We start from the raw sequence: 17,641 nt of genomic DNA, 5'->3' as shown, positions 1-17,641 counted from the left end.
TCATTTGATACCCCTGGCTTCTCAGTTCCTTTAGCTTCTCACCACCACAATGCTTACCTCCCATGGTCGCCCCCTCGACCACAGCATCACCAATAGCTGCATCCCTCCGTGATCTCAGTCGCATACATACCACCCTCTGACCTCTCTCCTCTGCCTGGTTCTCGAGCTCACTGCTCCAGGGCACGGAAATCAACTCCTGCCATCCGTTGATCCCATGATTATTTTCATCCTCTTCCCTCCCTCCCAAGATGTTGGGTCCAGCTCAAGCTCCATGAACTCCCTTGCATACATCCTGCCTGCTTTGTCCCTCTTTCACGTCTCATACTCACTTGGCAATTGGCTGAATCCAAATCTCTACCTGCTTCACGCCAGCCCCTGTGCGTCAGACATTGGCTAGAGGAAAACACACAACTAGACTGTTTGGTTTCACTTTCAAATGATGACCATTAACCTCAAGTGGGAACTTAGGGCTGCCCACCAGACATATTATGGTATTCATTCTCACTGGACTTTTTACAATCTTCTCCTCTTTCCTTAACCTCCAACACCTCCCCTCTCAACTTTATTCTCAACTGATGCCTTCCTTCCCACTTTTGCTGGAAATACTGAAGCAGTAAGAGGGAGCTTCCCCCAGCTCCCACTGAACCTGCCGCAGATGAACTCCTGTTGAAGGCCAGCGCCTCCACTCTGATGTCCCCCCATCTCCTCAAGGATGTGCTCCAGTAATCCTGCTTATCATCTGTGTGTCATTCCCATCAGCATCAAACATGCTGGTACTTCTCCCATCGTATTAAGGAAACAAAAGCACTCTCCAGGCCCCATCCCACTTCCTCCCTTTAGCTACTACTCAGTGTCTCTTCTCCCCTCATCGCAGAACTCCCCGAAACATCACCTGCTGTCCATTCTTGTTATTCCCAGCTCTCCTTTCTCAGGCTCTCAGGTTCAATCAAGCTTTGGCCCAGCTATTCCACTGCTCGTATCAAAATCCCCAATGAAATACAAGCTGCTAAATCCAACAGTTCTCAGTCTCGTTTCACAGTCCTGTACGCCGCATTTGACATCACTCCCCCTTCTTCTCCTTGAGGCACTCGAATCACCTGGCTTCTAGAATGTACCACTTCTGGATTTTTCTCTCATTTTCCTGGCCAGTCCTTAGTCTCCCAGAACTCAAACCTTGGACCTCTTCTCGGTCTACACTTGAGACTATGGTTGTCATCATTAAAGTGTCATGGCTTTAAATATCACCCATGTGCCAGTGGCGCCCAGAGTTATTATTTCCAGCCAGACCTTTCTCCTGACCTCCACGCTTATGTATCCATCTAAGAGCTTTCGGGATATCTCTGTTTCTATGTCTAAAAGACTTAACCTGTCCAGACTGAATTCCTGATCTTACCTCCTCATCTTACCCCTCCAGACCTCCCCATCTCAGTTAGTGGCAGCTCCATTCCTCAGCCGCTCAGGCCAGATTCCTCACTGCTTCCAAACCCCGGCCATGTCATACCTGGATGATTGCAGGGCCCTCCTAACTGGTGTCTGGGCTTCTACGCCTAGCACCTTTACAGCGTGTCCTCAACACTAGAATGATTCTTCTGTAACATTGGTTAAATCACCTCTTCTCCACTTAGACCCCCCAGGTGGCTGCCCATCGCACTCAGATGAAGAACCACAGTTCTGCAAAGCTGTGGACAATCGAAACCACCTGTTATTTCTCTGACTTTCTTTCTCTTCCTTCTTAGCTTCTACTCACCCCACTCCAGCCACAGCATGCCAACCCATCCGCCTGAGGGTTTCTGTGTAGACTGTTGCGTGTGCTTAGAATTCTAAGAACTCACTGCCCAGCTACATCAAAGTCACTGTCTCAGCCATGCCTACTCTAGCCGCCCTGCACTCTCCAACCCCCCTCACCCTGTTTTTAATGGCACTTCTCACCTTCTGACATATATTCTACTGATTGATTGTATTTATCCTCTGTCTCCCACTTCAGCATAAGCTTCAAAAGGACAGAGATTTTTATCTGGTCTCTTGATTGATTTATCTCCAGCATCTAGAATGATGCCTGCACCTAATAGATGCTTTAAGGCAAATGTGTTGAAAGTATGAAAGTTTCCCTATTTCTGCCTGATGCCCCGTGGACGCATGCAGAGAGATCTGCCTCATAATAGCTTTTCATTCCTTTTCAAGTTTCTCAAGTGTTACATTGTAAACAGTGTTCAGAAAATGACCATGAAGAAACATGGCGTCATGGACTTGATTGTATATGGTCTTTTATTCTAAACCGAAAGCAGCTCCTCTAAAATGTGGCAGCAGTATCACAAATACCAAAAACGTCCAAGCAGCATAATAGAGCCTTGACATTTTTAGGAATATGTTCAGAGTTCTTCAGAAATCCCCCAAATTATGGATACTTTGGTAGTATATTCTACTCTCGTGAATTTCACACATGGTAGTAAAAAGGAAAGATGGAAGCTACGTGCTGCTCCAGATGCCGAGTGGCTCACTCGCTGCAAGGGGGCTGCTCCCAGCCCCCGCCCCAGGCCCCTTGGTCTCAAGCCCCACGCGTGTGCCGCAGCCAAACTATATAATTACAAATTATAGCAGCTCCTGAGCCCTCAGCATCGCCCACGTATTGTTGAAACCAAGGATGTCTGTGAAAGCTAAGGGTCCACGTATTATTTTATTCCATTGCACATTTAAAAAATACTAATTAAAAAAAAATCAGTTCCCCCAGGCCACTCGGCCTTGGTTTTAGAATATAATGTATGAGGGGGGGGGCATTATTACAACTAAATGACAGCGTGACTTACTGTTACAAACAACATGAGCAACCATTTGTATAACACATTAAGTTTTCAACGTCGAGTTTACATTACAAGTAAGCATCCATCAAATTTGTTATTGATCCTCTGGTAATAAACTCTGAAAGTAAGCAAAAAAAGAAAAAAATATGTTTGCTTTCATTTTTAAGCTGATTTTTAAAGAAATATCCTAGTTCAAGAAAACCTTTTGCCACGGTAACTTTTTCTTTTTTTAAATGATAATGCTCAGAAAGCCTCTGACAGAGAAGAGTGGGAGTAAGGAAAGGGGATGCTGTCGCCACGGTGACAGCTGTCCAGCGTAAACATCTCATATCTCTTCCGTTTATCACGTATTTCAGGGCAATTCAAGCTGCTGGAACAAGACCGAGATATAAAGGAGCCAGTGCAATATTTCAACAGTGTGGAGGAGGTGGCTAAAGCATTTCCTGAACGCGTGTACGTCATGGAGGAAATAACATTCAACGTGAAGGTAGTTCTGAAAGAACCAAAGATTTATCCTCACTAAGATAATTTAGCTTTCAGGTTGCTGTGTACACAGTAAGTGCTCGTCTGTGCCTCTTAGGAGGTTCCATCTTCCTAATGAGTTGGTGTCAATGGCCAAAACTGGTCTTATAAGAACTGTGCTGTAGCAGAGCTGACCCCCACCCCAAAGGTTACTACACTTAGTTAGCATTATCTTTGGCTAGAATAACTGTGAAGGCAGATCAAAAGTATTTTCCTTTTTAAAAATTTGGACTTTATTCCCTAAGATGTAACCATTTTTTGGCCACATCTTCTGTGAGGCTAGATGCTCTACTTGTAAGAGCAAGCAAAAGGCATATGGTAAATCTAATACCAAACACTTATTGAGAGAAAGAGGGACTTCCAGAGCATGCCCTGACATCAGCATGTATTCATTCTGTCTATATCAGTCTGCAAAGGAGGGAAAATTGATGTATCGAATGTTGCCCAATAGGTACTTATTGATCCTTGTTTGACAGAGGAAAGCTGAATAGTGTTTACTGTGCTGTGTTGGTTTTGCATTCTTAAAGGGACAGTTCTGTCCCCTCCTACACAGTGAACGAGCTCCTCGATGAGAGTCTGGTTAGACGAGGGGCTAACCAGAGAAGCGATGCCACCAACCAGGTCCAGCCTCGTTTCAGCCTGCAAACCCACTGCACTTTCTTCAGCCACATCCACGATTACACTGACTCATTTGAGAAAGTGTTCACATTGAAAGGATTTTCTGTTTAACCTCATTTCAGCAGGAAGTCCAACTGAGTCACTGTTCTCTGAATATTTCAAGATTTAGGGGGCAGATGCCGGTTTCTTGGAAATCCACTCTATGTGAAAAACAGACTACATGGTATCTTGGCCCAAGAACGCAAGTGTCTTTACAGGTGGGTCACTCCACCCACACTCCCAGGAAGTGGGGAGATGCCCAAGACAGCTTCCTTAGTGGAGAAGTGGCCCATTGAATTGGCTAAGTCATTCTTTCCTCCAGTTCTAAAACACAGCTGCCATAATCTACTTCCTTTAGTTTTATTATTAAAATGATTTTGTATTTAGTAAAGTTCTTTACTAACCAAATTATGCTTATGTTCAGAATATTTATAATTTTTAACTCCTTCAGTGGCCCGGGCTGTGAGTCATCAAGACAGCTTGTATTTGTTTACATTGAAGATGTGTGAGAAAGTGTTCATTTTTAAACTTTCCGAGATTCGTTGGCCAGAAGTTAATCAAATCCTATTTCATTAGTGTCTTCATTTGATTTAAATCTCTCCTTAAAACTTACATTTAGAATTAACTAAATGAAAAAAATTTTGTTTAGAAAGCAAAGTTAATACTGTAAAACTCTCTTCTGAAACATTTCGTTTGCTGATAAATGATGAGAAATCAAGCATAAAATTTTTTTATGATTTTTTAAATTTCCTCAAGTATTAAAATCTAATATTCAGTCTTTGGTGGCATATTGTTTACATGAAAGACTTTTAAAAGATGCCTCTAAGAGCTGTTTGTTTGTGAATTTGTATTGAACCAGCAACGAATGAAAAAATAATAGTGAAACTAATACATTTTGATAGGGGTTTTTTTTCCCCACAGAATACCATGATTGGCTATATTGATTCAAATGTATATAATAGAGATGTCATTTAAAAGTTTAGCACAACAGTGTGAATGTACTTAACGCTACTGACCTGTATACTTAAAAACGGTTAAGATGGTAAATTTCATGTTATGTATATTTTGCCACAATTTTTTTAAAAAGCAAAATAAAAAAAGTCAGTTGGACTCCCCACTGAAATGAGGCCAAACAGAAAATCCTTTCAATCTGAACACTTTTTAAAATATGTCAGTGTAATTGTGGATATTACAGATAAGTGTATGGAGTAGAAGCTTATAACATCCATAGAGCTGGTTGGATTTGGGTTGAGTTCTGTGCTATGCATACATAAATATTTAATACCTCTAGTCTATCACTCATGAAGTTGTAAGATGTCATCACATCCAGCCTGCGCTAATCATTAAGACGTCTTTCAATTCTATTCCAAGAAGACTCGATAAAGGAACCTCAAGAAATTTACATAGAGATATACACAAAAGTCTGTGTGCTTAGTGAGTAAACATCCACGTAAATAAATAAAACTAAGGAGATTTGGGGGAAAGATGCCTGGATACTGCCTGGATTTCAAAAGAAAATGTTGGATGCCATGGTCTTCTTTAAAAATTGATTATGATGTGCGTGAACATATATGCAGAGCTTAATGTGAGACCTAACTGGGGGCAAGGAAGTGCTATGCTTGGTTATTACTTCTCCTGGAGAGGGAGAGAAAAAATGAAAAACAGTACAACCTATTTATAAATATAGCTGTTACAAATATTATTAAATATAATGTAATATGAAATATTATATAAATATAGCTATTATCCAGGAAGCAATTTTTTACAAGATAGGAGAATTCAAACCTCCTTGGAAAATTCATCCTCTTCTCTCTGCTTCAGATACAATGTAAATTAGACCAAGAGGCTAAACAACTCTAGAAATGACTTACAGTTAAGAATTGGCAGCTAACTGGCATCATGATAGTCAAAAGGCACAATTATTATTTGAAATAAAGAAATATATATTTATGCACATATATTCATATATAGTTACAAGTGCAAATTGAAATGAAGCATGATAAGAATACAGAGTAAAACAAAAGTATTGAAAGAATTAGTTTTGTTATTTTCAAGACTATAGCAAAATTTTATGTAAAATTTAACGGATAGTATTAGTACTATTTACACATTTATTTCAAAATAATGTATTCCTTTTATCTTGATTTAAAGAAAATATGTCTTTAGAAGATGACTTGATGTGTTTAAAAATGATCTGCCAATTGTCCCATCATTGATTAACTGCGTGAAATGAGTTAATATATGGTAAATGTTTAATTCTTTAAGCAGCAAATATATTTTGAGCACCTACTACATGGCCCACCCTGTTCTAGGCACTGGGGGTAAATACTGAAGATTGGAGATTACATTCTATTGGGGAGGCAGGGAATAAATAAGCAAATACAAACACTACCTCCAAATAAAGCAATAGAGAAGACATTTGGATATACAAGTCCGGAGCTTGGGGCAGGGTCTGGCTTGGGGTATAATATATATTTGGGGCTTATCAGCTCCTAGGTGGCATTTGAAGTCACGGGGCTAGCTGAGTTCGCCTACATCTCAACCAAGGGTGATCCCCCCCGCCCAGGGACATTTGACAATGGATACAATTTTGATTGTCACAGCTTGGGGAAGGGGCGGGTGCTACTGGTGTCTAGTGAATAGAGGACAGGGATGCTGATAAACATCCTACAATGCCCAGGACAACCCCCCAGCAAAGCATTACCCAGCGAAAACGTCCAGAGTGCCAAGGTTTGAGAAACCCTAACCTAGCGTCTAGATTAAGAGAGGAGATCTGAGGACTGAGCCCTGGAGCATTCCAGCACTGGGGTCTAGAGGAGACAGACAGGAGTAGCAGATAGACAGCAGTGCACGTGGTATCCCCGCAGCCAAATGACAATAGCGTTTCAAAGAATGGGCAATTGTGTCAAATGCTTAGTGATTGAGTTAGATAAGCACTGGGAACTAACCATTAAGTTTAGCAAAATGGGAGCCTTTAGAAGCTTTGAGAGGAAGGAAATAATAATCAGCTCAGAGACCCAGAAAACAGTTAACCAGGGAAGTATAGTAAGGTGGTCCCACGGTTTTGTCAAAGTAAATTTCAAGTGAGATTACTCAGCACTAGCCTTTTTTTTCTTCCAGCCATCTTCAGCTGGAGAGTTGGGTATATAGTCAGAGTTGGGTTCTACCTGGGAGTGTAACAGAGATAAGCAAAGGCACAGATGAAGTGCCCTGGAGTGGCAGGTAGCAATGAGCCATGGATACAAGACGTGTAACCCCAATGAAAATTGGAGATCCTGACAGGGTTAAGGAACTTCTGATGTGAATTTGTTTAAGGAAGTGATGTGCAAAATAGGAGAGTGGTAGAGTGTGAAGTCCTTGAAATTAAACTTGAGGCAGTAATATAGGAAATGATAGGAGTAGCTGCTTTTCAAATCTAAATAGGCAACAACTGAGGTGGGAGGAACAGAAAATGGGAGACGAGAAGGTCAAGAAAATGAAAGAATATGTGGGCAGGTAACCTCTTGCTGATCATTTTGTCCATTTCCTCCAATCCCTCCTAAGCTGATGGCATTCGATGTTTTTAGAACAGCAGTCACCTGCCTCATTCACCACTTTTTCCCTCTGTTAATAACATCCAGTTTTTGGTTTCCATGGTAAGAATTTTGTTTTTGTTTACCTGCTTTCCTACCTATTTGTTTTCAACTGTAATAGGCATTTTCTCAATTACCTCTCTTAGTTTTTTCATCAGCTATCTCTGCTCTCATGTTTACTTTCAAAGTCAGAAGATGTCTTAGTTCTGAATTGGTCATTCCAACCGAAGGCTCAGTCCTCTACCCTTTAATAAGAAAAATAGCTGCACCAACAGTTTTCAGTCCGACTTCTTTCTTTAAACAAGTCGCCGTTATCTAAAGAGCATGTCAGACTGTGTATCGTAGCTCAGGCTCTGGATTCAGAGTTGAGGTCAGACACCAGCTCCAAGCATTGACTGTGACCTTGGGCAGGTCATATGACCCCAGGTGTCTTCACCTGCAAAATGGACAAAATGCGAGTGATACTACCCACCTCGTAGATTTGTCATGAAAGTTAAATGAAGCAATGCATTCATGTGCTTTGCAAGTGTCTCATATAGGGGCTGGCTAACTACAATCTTGGGGCAAGGCACCTGTCTTGCAAATAAAGTTTTATTGGAACACAGCCATCCCCCTACACTTAGTGTTGTCTGTGGCTGCTTTCATGATACAACGGCAGAGTCTGGTAGTTGCAAAAGAGACCATCTGGCCCACAAGCCTGAAATTATTACTCTCTGGCCCTGTAAGAAAAGGTTTGCCAACCCCTGATTCAAAGCATAAAATCCAACTAAATGAAGTTTCACATTTTAAAAAAATTTCCCAGCACAGATGATTTCACTTACTCTTTATTTAGTACTTTATACTCTGTGACTGAATATTAGAACAGAGTACATATGTGTTGTTTCAGAATACCCTTTCACCTCAAATACTTTTTTGGAGACTTATTATGCCAGTACCTAGTGAATTATTTTACATGTCTTCCAGCCTCTCAAACCCAGCCCAGTAATGATGAGAAGTGTTCCCACACGTGTATTTTCTGCCATCAAACTAACGACTAAAAAATTAAGTCTTGATGTAAGTCTGTCTCTCCTGTGACATTTGCGGAGAGAGCGGGAAGAAAGGGCAGCCTTGGATTTGGCACTGGGTAGCTTGCAGCTCTCGTAAAGTGGGGAGGAGGCTTCCTGCCTTCAGTGCCCTCACGCACAAGCTTTCTACATTAAAATGACCGCTCCCCAGTCCTAGGGAGCCCAAATGCGCTAATCTGGATGCTATAACGTTGCTATTTTCGTTCCAGTTAGTGAAGTCCAAGCTTTCAGCTGTTCCAGCATAGATTTCCCCGGAGGCAGAATAACAAGTTTGCATTGTCTCAGCTGGGGAAAGTGCCCCACTCAGGAACTGTGAGATTTGGGCCAAACGTGGAATGTAGTCACCACTTCAGCCCACACAGACCTCGTAAGAACCATTACCCTGTGGCTGGGTCAGAGCTCAGCTGACAGTCCTGTCACCTGCGCATCGGCTCCTGCTAACTGGGTTTGGCGCCTGGGTTTGGCAGGGGTGGCAGTGTCTCACGGCAAAGCTGCTGGAGTGTAGGGCGAAGCATCTCAGGATCAACTTTTTATAATAGGGGAAAAAAATCGTGTAAGATTCAGAGAACTTGAGTGATAGCTGAGCTTCTCAATACTGAGAAACGTGACCAAGAATAAAGTGACAAGCTGTTATAAATAATCCAGCAGGGCTAGGAAATTTATAGACTCTGAGTTTTGATAATCATCAAATGTTAGACCTGGAAAGGCCCTTACACATTGCCTCGTCCTACTCCTTCTCTTAATAAATAGGAAAACTAAGAAACAGATGTCAGCCAACTTCGTTGATACATACAAAACCACAAAACAACTTAGCTGCGAAGCCAGGTCCCCTAATTCAATCCAGTCATCCTTTTACTCCCTCATATTCTGTCTGTGGATTTGAGATAAGGCCCATGATTATGATTAGAAAATCCTTTCACATTGACACGATAGCTTGCATGGTAAACTCATTTTCTTTTTTTAAAAATCTAAATAAACATACTCAATAATTATTGCCTAGCCAAATCCTTCCATCTTCCATATTTCTGAAATGCTTATGGTCTGACACACAGGATTTGGCAACTTTCTGAATGTTATATGTGCCGATTTTTAGATCTTACATCATTCCAGAGTATGTTGCCAATATTTCAGAAATAAAATCCTACAAGTTAACTTGATGTTTTCTATCAGCAGTGGTGCAGTTTCTAATTAGATAGCACATGTCAAAATGAACCCCTTCAAAAATGCTACTGTAACATATTAACCCAGAATTTTTTTAAAGGATTAACCAGTATTCACAGAGAAACAAGATGGGTTGGTTCTTGCATTGTTGCTTGAGGCAGTGGTAAAGACACAAGGAAGTAGCCAAAATGCATCACTGAATAAATAACAAGAGTTCTAAAGTTTAATATGATTCCTGCAACTTGATGCTGAACTTTGGATTTTTTCCAAGGCTTCTAACTTACTGAGAATCAGCCAGCTTTTCCCCCAAGCCGTAGATTTGAGGCAATCTGTGTGCCTTTTGTCTTAATATATTCATTCCCCTTTTTAAAGCTGCCATCTGAAAAAGTGCTGAAGAAAAAATAAAGATCTTCCCCCTCTGCCAGCCAGTTAGACTGTACTTTGTTTCCATACCTAAGATAGTTAACAAATTAAACATATGTCATGTTACTTCCTTGACTCATTTTAACAGAACACACTACAGACAAGGCCTTGGAGATACATTGATGGGAAGGGTTTGGGCTGCTCTTGATTCTAACTCTTGTCATATTATTTTACTCTCTGCCATCTTTCTGATCACGTTTGTCTTTTAAAAGGCAAAAACAGCGTATGACTAGACTTTATTCTGTGTGCATGGGCCATCCTATGTTCGTCCTGTAGAGTAATACAAAATAGTGGGACTGAGTTCTTTGGTTGTTTTGTTTTATTGTTATACTAAGAGTATAGTTGAGTCGCGGTGGTCACATCATTCCTAGTTTAAAATACCATTCCTGGTTTCTGTCTTGACCATTCAGAAAAGGAATCCTCATGCTGTTAAGTTTATAATGATGTCAGACAGGTGTTTTATTCCTCTGATTCTTCAAAATGGATAAGGATCATTTGCTCTGGCATTTTCTACCTCTGTGGAGCCTTTAGAGCGTTGAGTAGTTCTAGGTAGGCAGCTTTTGGGGTAGCTGTGAATTATAACAAAAATCCTGTCCAAAATGACTGTAATTTTCTTTCAGTTTCTTACAATGTATTGTACTTTCTATCATCCAAAAGAGAAGTACTGGAACAAAATTTAAACTCATCCTCATCTCCTGATGTGTATGACTTTTACCTTTATATGGGGAGACCCTACAACCCTGAGAATTATGTGCTTTATGGTCTCATTTAAATTGTTTGTTTGTTGCCTCTTATGTTTGTTAGAATACCTGCTTTAACAGTCCGTATTTCCAGTGTTGATTTCCACTTCTATTCAGCTGTGGGGTGGAAACTGGTAACCAAGCTGGATAGAGTTTTAGTTAGATGGGAGTAAGTACCCTTAAGGTCCTTAAAGGCTTTTCCATAAGCCCTACTGTCACATCTTTTTGGCTGCTCAGAGGCCTTTAGTTCACTACCTTGTTCTTGGCTACATTTCAGAGAGATCAGAAATTACCGATTCGTGCGCAACCTGAATTTTGTCAGATGTAAGAATGAATTTTAAAAATGAAGAGTGAATGAATTTAGAAGTAACCAGTTTTTATTTGTATTTTCCAGTTTTTAAAAATTTCATCTTTTCCTTACCATGAGTCAGATGTCATTTATTTTCAAGAGTCATTCAGAATGATAAAATTGGATACAGTGGTGAGGCTAATTATTTCAGTGTTTGAAGACAGCCCAGTGCTTTTTTCGTCATCTGAGGTTTCAAGACCTCCTCCGAAAAACTACCAGTTGGCAAGCCCTCGGCTGCACCGTCACAAATTAAATCATGGCCGTTGCACTTGTCATCCTTGCCCTATTTCCTGTTTAAAAAAATAAAACACTCAGGATTGACATTTATCTTAACTCTTCATACCCTTTCTTTCTCATTTTCTGCCATTTTCCCGAAAGAAAGAGTTACAAAAATCGAAGTTCGGGGGAAAATGGTCTAATATTAATCAAATATTGTCTATTTAACCAAATGTCAATCAGATCAATCCTGATTTTTTTTTTTCTCAAGAGTTGAGATTTTAACCTCTGTTACGTGTTTCATCTTTAAAACAACTATTCTTAGGGAACAGGTTGCCAGTCGCCAGGGACAGAGAGAAACAGAAGAGGTGGGGAGAGAGAGTATGTGTGTGTGTGTAAAATTTTATGTCAGTGTTTTTAATTGTTGCTTGACCTTGGGGTATTAATTCTGAAAGCTATTATGAACAGTAAAACCCTGATAGTTTCCTGGATTAGACCTATTAGAGTTGTTTAGATAACACACTTTGAATGACTTCCTCTCAGGAAATATTGAAACTGGAAATGTTAACCAGGCACGCATAGCCAAGCACTTAGACAGAACACATTGTTTCTTTTGCTATTAAAAAATTTTTAAAGGAAAGAAATTATGCAAATAAATCACATCTGTAGAAACCAGAGGAGACTGTTTGGCTCAACTGTCAAAGGAAGAACACTTATTTATGAGCTTCTTCCTCTGTCACTGACAGTGACCGCAAGATTGGTAGGTACGTTAGTCTCCTAATACATGCAGAGCTAACTGTCAGCGTGAATGGTGACATCAGAGTTGGAAGCATGGAACCACAGATTGTACGCACATATGTTATGCATTTTTATGTATGGGAGTAGGAGTAACTTCCTTTAGAAGTACAGACATACACGAAAATGTAGACAAAACTGTTGAGTGCGCCCAGAGAGTGACATTTACTGAAGATAATTTAGATCTGTTTAATCTGTGTGAATCGTGTCTCACAAACTATGTGGACATTCTCTTTCAGCTCATTTGGTGTGCAGTACTCACTAGACCTATAATTCTTCATTCTGGAAGGTGTATGTTTGTAAAAGTAAATAAGGAAAAATAGAATAAGTACCAATTTAAAGAAGCTAGAAAGAGACATTTCTTCTTGTTATTCCTTCGTGTTTGAGAAGCACTGTTGGCTCCCTGTATGTTCACTGGAAACAGTCTGTTGTATGAGTGAACATGTGTGTGTTTCCTCAAATCTCATGAGAACCCTTTCTCAACATCCTTGCCTCCATTCTGGTCCAAATGGATGAACTGCCAACTTTTTTTATAAAGTTCCAATAAAAAGGAAGTATAGCAATGCATCTGAGCATTTTGGAGACCAGTTTATCCTAAAACAGTGTATTCTGAATCATTTCAATATGTTCACTTCCTTTGAGATATAACTGTAATGATATTTCAGTCCCTATTCTGACATTAAGTTTTATTCTGGGATAACACATTCAATAAAAACTTGAGCAATTCTTTAGTATAGAAGGAAGGATAATGCTTAAAGGTAGCGGTTTGGGCTTGAAAACAGTAGTGCATGAAAATAGAAAATAACATGAAAATACAGAGATGTGAAAGGTAATGTGAAGCAGAATTATAAGAATTAAAACTTTTTCAGAATTACTGTTAATAAAAGTAATGATAACGATCATGGTCTCCCCTTATTGGGGGCTTACCACTGTGGGAAGTTGTTTACCTACATTGGTTAAGCTTGAGAAGTAGCTGATGGTGTTCTCATTTTACAGATGAGGAAACTGAGGCTCAAAAAGGTAAAACACTTCATCTGAGGTCACCTAATAGTTAACAAGATTCAAACTCAGCTTGTAGTTTAGTTACTAGTTATTAGTATTGTACCCTTAATAGTATTGTACCAATTAATTGCCAAAGAACATGGTTCTTTTTATTCATCTATACCAGGGGCCAGCAACCTTTTTCTGTAAAGGCGCACAAAGGGTAACTAGGTTAGAGTTTGCAGGCCTTACAGTCCCTGTTGCAGCTACTCAGCATGGCCAGTGGAGAGTGAAAGCAGCCACAGACCGTGCAGAAACAAATGGGCGTAGCAGCGTCCTAATAAAACTTTATTTACAAAGTCAGGTGGTGGGCCAGAATTGGACTATGGGCAGTAGTTTGCTGACCTCTGATCTGTGTTATTATAAGCTTAACTAGATGCCAGCTGGAAGTAAAAGGGATAAACCAAAAATTAAAATTAATAGCCAGTGAATCTTCATAAGGACCCTTGGTGACCAAAGTCAGGAGAATAAAATAACTGAAACCTTGAAGCTACAGGTCCTGTAGGAAAAGACAGTCAGCTTTCGTACGTGCCAAGTACTGTCATGTATAAATGATATATTAGCTTAAAAGAAAACCCTCTTCTATATTCTTCAAAACTGTCAAGGTCATAAAAAACAAGGCAAGATAAAGAAACTCACAGGACAGAGGACTAGATGCAATGTGGTATCCTGGTTTGGTCCAGGAACAGAAAAAGGACATTCGTGGAAAAATTTAGTGAAATCCAAATAAAGCTTATAATGTAGTTAAATAGATTGTACCAACGTTCATTTCTTAGCTTTGATAATGTGCCATGGTTTTGTAAGATGTTAACAGGAGAAGCTAGGTGAAGGGTATACAGGAACGCTCTGTACTGCCTTTGCAACTTTTCTACAAATCTGAAATTATTCCAAATAAAAAGTTAAATTTTATTTATTTATTATTAATTAATTGATTTAAATTCCTAAACTTACTCCAATATAGAAGTCCAGGTGAATGCTGAGTCTGAGAATAAACACAGCTAAGTTGAGGTCTTGTTAAAAAATAATAATAATAACACTTATCTGAGTCCGCTGAAATGGATTTTAAACCTTAGGAGCCTGAACTGCTGTTAAAACAATATTGTGCTGCCATTTATGTACTGATAATGCCTCCTTCAGAGGGATTCCCTTCACTCCAGAGACAACAGAACTGTTTGTTTTTTATAGCACTGATGTTGATCGGCTAACTCCTTTTCCCAAAGGTTAGAATTATATAGAGATGACCCAGAATGGGTAAGAAATTATTTACAAGGATTCTTACTACCTAGTTTTCTAAAGACATAATGATTCCTACTCAGTAAGCAATATGAACAATGTCAGTCACTTGACCCAAGATGCTTTTTTGTTAACATAAAAGAAGAAATCCATCTCAGGCTTAATGTAAGCCTAGTACTAAAATGTGATAAAGATAACGTAATAATAAAACTGTAGACTAATCTCACCTGTGACTAAGATACCTCAATCATAGATCAAATGCTATCAAGGAGAATCATGCAATATATTTTTTTAAGTGCACCATGATCACGTAGAGATTTTTTCGGGCATGTAGTGTTGTTTTACCATTTGGGAATCTACTATTACAATATAAAATACATACATCAAAATGAAAAATAAACACATGACTATCTTATTGGATACAGAAACAGCATTTGGTAAAAAAAAAAAAATTAATTTCATTGTAGAAACTTTTAGAAAACTAGAATTGGAAAGACATCACTAATATGATTTTTTAAAATATCCATTTCAAACCAACAAATTTCTCATAGTTGATATTAAAACACAGATGATATTCACATTAAAATGTGAAACCACACTCTCGCCACCACCACTCTATTGTGGGGAGAAAGGATGAAAACTTTAAAAATGAAAACAAATTTTTCGACTGCATAAGATATAATTACCTAGGAATCCCAAGAGAATCAACTGGGAAAAACTATTACAATAAGATTACTGGACACACAGAATAGCAACAAAGTATATTCAACAAGACAGTAAACAGTAATGTTCAGGGATTGATAACAAAGGCAAGTTTAAATACTAATAAGGGAAATAAAAGATATGAATAAATGGTGAGAGTTTTCAAGTGCCTATTTGGAAATACTAATACAATGATGTTACTTCTTGTCAAAACACCATGTAGGTGTACTTCCAGTAAAATTACCAATGCAAACCATGGACAGGATGATTCTAAAGTTCATCTGGAAAAATAGGCAAAAATATCTAAAATTTCCTATTGTCATGTTTTAAGTTTTTATTTTTAAATAATTTCTATCTTAAATAATTGTTGCAAGAATAATATAAGATCTCCCTAACCACTTTAGATTCACCAACTGTTAACATTTTGCACATTTGTTTTATCATCCTCTACGCCTGCATGTGCATATACGTACATATGTATAACTTATTTATGTTTTTCTGAACCATTCAAGAGTGAATTGCATACATTATGCCCTTTGTCCCTTAATAATCAGTGTATATTTCCTAAGAATAAGGATATTTTCTTATGTAACCACAGTATGTTGATAACAATACTTTTATTTACAGTCTGTATTCTAACTTTGCCAAGTGTCCCAATGTCGTACTTTATAGCATTTTTGTTTCTTTCAGTACAGAATCCATTCCAGAATCACGTATGGCATTTACTTTTCATTTCTCTTTATTTCACTTTAATCTGGAACAGTTCTTGAACCTTTCTTTGTCTTTCATCACATGGATGTTTTTCAAGAATACACACCAGATATTTTATAGAATATTTCTCAGTTTGGGTTTTTCTGATATTTCCTCATGATTAGATTCTAGTAACGAATGTACTTTTAAGGTGGAATGTTATGTGATTGAGGTCCTGAACTTCTCAGGGAATCACATCCAGAGGTGTGTGTCGTAAACATGCTTCTCTTTGGTAATATTAAGTTTTATCACTTGGTCAAGATGTGTCCAGTTTCTACCCTCTACAATTACTTTTCCTCCCCTGGTAATTAATTAGCTTCTGGGGGATGACATTTTAAGACCTTGCACATTATCTATTACCTTAATCAAACTTCTCCTGTAAATTCAGTATTAATTAATGACTCTAGTGTATAATCTTTACTGTAATAGATGATACAAAATTATGATTTTTTCAATTCCACCACTTCTTTACATTTGTCAGCTTTTCCCCCATTCATTTTTTTCATTCATTCATCTTTTTGTTAACAATATGGACTTAGACATTCCTGTTTTATTCAATAGATTATAATTCATTACAGTCTTCATTTACTGTGGTACTCAAACTGTCCCAGATTTAGCCAGTGGGGGCTAGTTCAGGCTGGCTCCTGTGTCTTTTTGACATGATCCCATCATCTTATGAGCACTTCTTTACTTTCTGGCACAACAGAATGTTCCAGGCTAATCTTGTATCTTTCCTGCCCTAGCCCTGGAATCAGTCATTTGTCCCAGGAGCCCTAGTTCCTTTTCATGGGGAGTGAGTTGGACACTAAGTATACTTGGTGATAGTTGGAATCTTTGCTTCTGGTCCCTTGGAAAGAACAAAGCTAAACAGTATGTGTGTGTGTGGTTTCTTCAAATTATGAGTTGGTACTAATACCTCCAATTCCAATCCAACCCTGTGGAGTTCTTGCTTGCTTTTCCCAATTCCATACTTCTGTCTCCCCTGCCACAGTGAAAACTCTGGCTCCCAAAATATCGACACATTTACTCATTTGTTCAGTCCTACAATACACATAGAGTTGTTTGAGAATCACTGTACCTATTCCCCTATACAAAACAAATCTACTAAAAAGAACACAATCTTGGTTGGTCTTTTCTTTTCCCTACTGATAGTATATAGTCAGTGTTCCACAGTTACTTGGATTATTTCTCTGTCCCCAGGGCTGTTAGTTTATTCATTTGAAATACAGTTGGGTTCATCTGTTTCCATTTGCATTCAGCTTTTTTTTTTTTTAATTTCTTGTTAACTTATATTTTACTTTTTGAATATATAGACCATTAGCATACTTCCTAAAAGACAAAACTCTATAGCAAGGTTTACTCACAGAGGTGTCACTCTCCCCCATGTCCCTTCCTCCCTCCCCTCCCTCCTGTAAGTGACCAATTTCATTGTTTTCTGGTTTATTTTTCTTGTGTTCCTTAAAAAAAAATAAGCAGAAATATATATATATACACACACATATATACACACACACACACACACACACACACACACACACACTAACTTTTCCTTCTTTCTTAAACAAAAAGGCAATATACCATATAAATTTTCATGTGCTTTGCTTTTTTTTTAACTTAG

At 38.7% G+C, this 17,641-nt stretch overlaps 1 protein-coding gene across 3 annotated transcripts in view; it reads left to right on the top strand.

Moving 5' to 3' along the window:
• GAREM1 (GRB2 associated regulator of MAPK1 subtype 1) overlaps positions 1-17,641 on the top strand; it is a 211,412-nt gene that overhangs the window by 150,552 nt on the left and 43,219 nt on the right. For all 3 annotated transcript variants that reach the window (XM_059893923.1, XM_059893922.1, XM_059893921.1), the window contains one exon: positions 3,155-3,285. In XM_059893923.1, coding sequence (XP_059749906.1) covers positions 3,155-3,285 — 131 coding nt within the window. The remainder of the gene's footprint in view (positions 1-3,154; positions 3,286-17,641) is intronic.

This window comes from Balaenoptera ricei, chromosome 14 (genome assembly GCF_028023285.1).
Source record: "Balaenoptera ricei isolate mBalRic1 chromosome 14, mBalRic1.hap2, whole genome shotgun sequence".
Lineage (NCBI taxonomy): Eukaryota > Metazoa > Chordata > Mammalia > Artiodactyla > Balaenopteridae > Balaenoptera > Balaenoptera ricei.
The sequence above is the reverse complement of the archived record's forward strand: the minus strand, read 5'-3'. Positions and strand labels throughout refer to the sequence as shown.